Source organism: Saccostrea cucullata, unplaced genomic scaffold (genome assembly GCF_032062105.1).
Source record: "Saccostrea cucullata isolate Sc308-1 unplaced genomic scaffold, CSIRO_AGI_Scuc_v1 ctg5297, whole genome shotgun sequence".
NCBI classification, from domain to species: Eukaryota; Metazoa; Mollusca; class Bivalvia; order Ostreida; family Ostreidae; genus Saccostrea; species Saccostrea cuccullata.
In genome coordinates this window covers 7,101-12,492 of record NW_026930452.1, presented here as the reverse complement: position 1 = coordinate 12,492, position 5,392 = coordinate 7,101, and the positions used below count along the sequence as shown (strand labels likewise).

Below are 5,392 nucleotides of genomic sequence, written 5' to 3'. Positions count from 1 at the left end.
CAAGCTGTTCAGCATTGTATTCATATTCCTTGACTTTGTTTGTTAAAAAGGATTTCCTACGATTAAAGGATTTCTCAAATGAGTGAGTTCCAGATATTAGATCAACCGACTAAACTCTCCAAGGCAAAAACAACATTGCTTTTCTGTGTAGTAGTTTTCTGGATCCGTTTTGATAATTTAATTACCCTTGGCACTTTTCGTCGTCTAATTTTTATGCCGTTTCTCAAAGTAACAAGTGTATCACTTTCACCAAAGTCAAGATGTGAATCATTCTCTTCCTCATCATTTGACATATTCTTCTTATCATCATCATCATTCACTTCCTTTTCAATCAACTCCTTTTCATCATCTTTTAGGAATACAACATCTAGTTGTGATACATAATCAGCTAAACACCAGTCTTTAAGCTGTTTTGGGTTTTGCATACCGTTTAATTATATTGCTACATTCCACATCTGTAGAATTTGGTGTCAATTTTTCTAATTCTGCATCTCTTTTGATGAGAATTACTTGGTCATCTGATGGACTTGTGTTGATAAAAATTACATCTCTTGATGCTTTTGTCATTGGCATTTGTAACACTAAATATGCTGCTTCCTATGCTCCAACTTCAACACTGTTGAGAAAATGGTTTCCAATGTGGCGCACCTGTCTTTTAATGTCAAGATTTCCTTCTCTAGCTTCCTTTGCTGCTCTGCTTAGTAAATCACTCATCCCTCTTTGAGATTTACTTATGTAAGAAACAATGTACATAGCACAAGCATATGGCTCCAAAATATACTGTATATCAATGTTAGCTCTCCAAGCATCAAGAACTACACTGTTGTAAGAGTTTACCCTCATATCACATGGCTTTCTCTCTAGAAAAACCTTTGGACCTCTCAGTGAACTTCTAATGCATTTAATGTAATCTTCCTTAGATATCTTTAACACTGTGCTTAGGAGTTCCTTGTAGGACAAATCGCATCCATTTTTCATATCATTAAACTGTTTCTGAATTTCATCATGCATTTTCCTATATTTGTCAACCTCACATTCAAATGGCTCCAAAGCAAGTTCTTTTCAAGAGGAGGAAGGGGAAAACCAAATCTGCATACAGCTTTACTTCTCTTTTTACATGTTTGTGAATGTTTGTGTACTTGTAAGCCAGTCAAATCATCTTCATTCTTTTCACATTTCAAGTAATTGTCTACATAATTCACTATCTCTTGTTCATTATTTTTATGAAATTTTCGTGCATTTTCTATCCAAACAATCATATGAACATGTGGTGATTCTCTTTGCTGAAATCCAATTCTATAAAAGAAGTCTTTCACAACACCAATTAGATGGTGGTCACTTCTCAATACTGAATTCATGAACATACGTAATCTATGATCAAAGTATCTAGTGCATGTAATAGGATCCTTCTGTACTAGTTTTGATTTTTCAAACCACATCATGTTGTCAATTTCTTCATCAGTGTATTCCTTTCCATCATTTTACACTCCAAGTGCTCTAATGAGATCATTCCCTCTTGTATCTGCAGCAGACAGAGACATAAACCATGTTGGTAAACCCAATTGTCTTATCATTGCAAATACATCCTTTTTTCTTGTTTCAAGATATGCAGGTGAATTTCGTAACTGTCTAAACACAAAAAAAAACCTTCATCATGTCTAACAAGGCTATTCACATGTTCAGGATTTTTAATTTCATTTGCTGTGATGGATCTTCCTTTGGTTTTGCATTTCCGAAGAGCCAGGTTGCATTTATCTGTAACTTGTTTCATTTGTATTTTTTTTTCAACTTAAAAACAAATTCGGAACAGACTGGGCTGCACGTCTATCAACACTTCTCAATTCCCATTTAGCTATATCTGCATACGAGACACGTATTTGTCTTTCATCGTCTTGTAATCTTCCCTTTCCACAAAATTATGTTGGAAATGATAAATATTCTGCAATCTGATCTTGATATAAACTAAGGGGGCGTTGTCCTTCTCCTGGAGCAAAGGTGTATATCTGATTCGTGTCTTGAGAAGCATTATCTAAAAGAGTATCACAATTACCATCTCTAAAAAAATTCCGTCTACTTAACAATACTCATCGTCATCATCGTCTTCGTCGGTCTCAAGATTACCAGTACTTTGATCTCTTTTTGCTTGTGTTTGCACTAGTTCTTGAACAATTTCATTTGCAGAAGATGTGATTTCTTGGAACCAGCTATCATCAACATTAATGTTTGCATTCTTATAAAAGTCACTGTAATGCAATCAGTACTTTTGTTTGTCGTACATTTTCATGATAAAAACATTTTTGGTAAAAAAACTTTTTTTTTCAACTTAACAGGAATTGTGATATTTTCATCCATCTTTTTATAGGCAATCTATTAACAGTAGGTTGAATATCAACAGGAACATTCACAACATTTCCTTTGACAGAATATTGTCCACCTCTTGGAAACTCCCTAATCTGCATAAAGGGGATTGGAAGTGATATTAGTCTCTCCTCTAATGAAAACAAATCTAATTCTCTTGGCTTGGGAGGCCATATCATACCATTGAGGACAGACAGCTTTGGGATTTTTCTTTCTCTAACTGAAGAATAGCAAGTCTTGCAAATCCATTCTGAATTATCAAAAAAAGTAATACACGTAAGATATTTGCTTTTACTTGTGTCATCAAGTTTAGTATTTTCTACTTTTAAAACACTTTCTTTAAACCATGTTTGATGACAACATGAGCACACAAAAACTGGACCATGCTTAATCTGTTCATGAAAATTGTGAATGCAATCCTGTACGTTTATTCCAAACTGTCTTTGTCTAATTCTTTCATTTTCCTTGTTGCAATATTCTTCATTCTTTCTTTTTTCTCCTTTCCTTTGGTTATCGTCCAACCTCTCATTTTGCCTGTAAGAACAATCACTGCGTTTAGTTTGCTTCTTTATTCGTTCTTTTTCAAGAACAAGAGGATCTTCCCAACTCTTGCTTTTTGAAATTCTATTTCCTTCATTTTCTTTTTGTTTTACTTCACAATCTAATCTTTTCAACTTTCTTGCAGACTTGTCATTTTTTCTTTCTTTCTCACTTACTTCATCATTCTGTCTTAAAATTTCCTTGCAGTTGTTTCCCTTTTGTTCTCCTTGTCTTTAACATCATATTTTTGTCGTTTTAATTTCTTGCAGATTTATCCAGTTCTTTTTCTTTTTCCCTCACTTCATCATTCTGTCTTTTAAGTTTCCTTGCAGTTGTTTCCCTTTTGTTCTCCTTGTCTTTAACATCATAATTTTGTCGTTTTAATTTTCTTGCAGTTTTCTCCAGTTCTCTTACTCTTGATTCAACATTTTGACGTTTTAATTTTCTTGCAGTTTTATCCAGATCTCTTTCTTTTTCCCTCAGTTCATCATTCTGTCTTTTAATTTTCCTTGCAGTTGTTTCCCTTTTGTTCTCCTTGTCTTTAACATCATAATTTTGTCGTTTTAATTTTCTTGCAGATTTATCCAGTTCTTTTTCTTTTTCCCTCACTTCATCATTCTGTCTTTTAATTTTCCTTACAGTTGTTTCCCTTTTGTTCTCCTTGTCTTTAACAACATAATTTTGTCGTTTTAATTTTCTTGCAGATTTATCCAGTTCTTTTTCTTTTTCCCTCACTTCATCTAGCTATTCCCGTTGACGCCATTTTATCTAAAAATAGTAACATATAGGAAGGCACAATTCGTTCGAATTTGTTATGTGAAGTAAACATTGATATGAAAGTGAATACACTGGATCTTAGCAATGTCAATTGGAAGTAACTGATTAAGTAAGTAACAGGAAGTTTTTATAATATATTATTTCTCTTAATGTACATAACAATCATTTCATAAAGATACTTTGAAGAAAATGAACTTTCAATGAATAGCACAACATATGCGAAAGTTTTCATATATTCATTTAAAATCTAGTGTTAAGTACTATTAAGTACTTCTAACGATTTTTAACATATTTAATGATTTTTTCATGACTAAAATGATTCTCTAGAGAGTCCCACAAATTCCCACAATATTTTTTTAAAATGTGTCTTCATCAATGTTCATCGGGATCGGAGACATATTTGTCATGTTGTGATTTATGTAGAATGAAGCGTTACAAGTTTATAAAGGGGAGTAAATTTAGTATATTTTTGACTAATTATCATATATTTCCTATTTTTTCAATTGAATATTATTGAAAACATGAAAATCAGTCATTTGGATCTCTCCTTTATTTCAATCGCGCTCGAGATTCATATCGAAGTTGTCTTTCTTGATTAGCTCTCGTAGGTGCTAGAAGTTGTCATTGTTTGGGTATATTTTGGCATCAGTGTTGACTTTATTCCGTATAATTTAATGAAAAGGATGCTTATACCTTTCATCTTTCAGACTTATAACCTCAGAAACCAAAAATTCAATGTTGAAATCTTTCTTTTAATTTTTAGGTGGAATAGCTACTTCATCATTCTGTCTTTCAATATTCCTTGCAGTTGTTTCCCTTTTGTTCTCCTTGTCTTAAACATCATAATTTTGTCGTTTTAATTTTCTTGCAGCTTTATCCAGATCTCGCTCTCTCTTTTTCTCTCACTTCAACACTTTGTCGACTCATTTTCTTTGTGTTAGCATCTCTTTGTCTTTCAATGTGTTTAAATTGTTAATGTTTTCCCTTTTTCTTCATGTATTCTCTCATATAGGTTTTCCTGTGATAATCTTGTGATTCTGAATTTGTCGCTTTTAGCTTTTTATCCATTCTGTAATACCTTTTCTGTAATGGATCATTTTCTGGAAAGCTATGGTACAATGTTGCGATTGAGATGGGTAAAATTTCCAACTGCACTGCAAGATCAATATGCATACTGTTATACATGCTATACATAAAAGACACTAAATCATCAATACTCCTGTTAAGCACTAGTACAGATTTACCATCACAAGAAGACATGCCATCACTGTCATGAGAATGTGAGTCAAAGAAGTAATACTCACTGTCCGACACTTTATATACAGCAGAACAAATGGCTCCTATCATTATCAGTAAATATCTTGAAACTTGAAATGCCTCTTCTAAAGCCTGATGAAATGTTTTAACCTGCCTGTTTTGTTCTTCCAAGATAACCAATCCCCAAATGGTTTCAATTTTTTTAATAACATGATGATTTTCTCCCATTTCAATGTTCTTTTGGCAATTCATCAAAATTTAAAAGTTTGTTGAGAAACTCTCCCCTTTGTTGCAAACTTTTGACAGTCTTTACATAAATTTGGTCTTCTGATACTAAAGTTCTATCTATAAATTCTGATGTAAATGAAAATCCTTCATAACATTTTGTCAGCATGGTAAGAGCATTGCAAGTACACTGACTACCTCGTGAGAATGATGAAAATCTAGTGTCCCCTTGATG

At 33.0% G+C, this 5,392-nt stretch overlaps 1 protein-coding gene across 1 annotated transcript; it reads right to left on the bottom strand.

Annotated features, from left to right (window-relative positions):
- Positions 1–3,153: 3,153 nt before the first annotated feature.
- Positions 3,154–5,022, bottom strand: LOC134228648 (calponin homology domain-containing protein DDB_G0272472-like). The gene is made up of 2 exons (XM_062710325.1): positions 4,920–5,022; positions 3,154–3,563 (listed from the first exon to the last, which is right to left on the bottom strand). Exons 1-2 carry the CDS (start codon positions 5,020–5,022, stop codon positions 3,154–3,156), a joined length of 513 nt encoding a protein of 170 aa, XP_062566309.1.
- Positions 5,023–5,392: the final 370 nt, after the last annotated feature.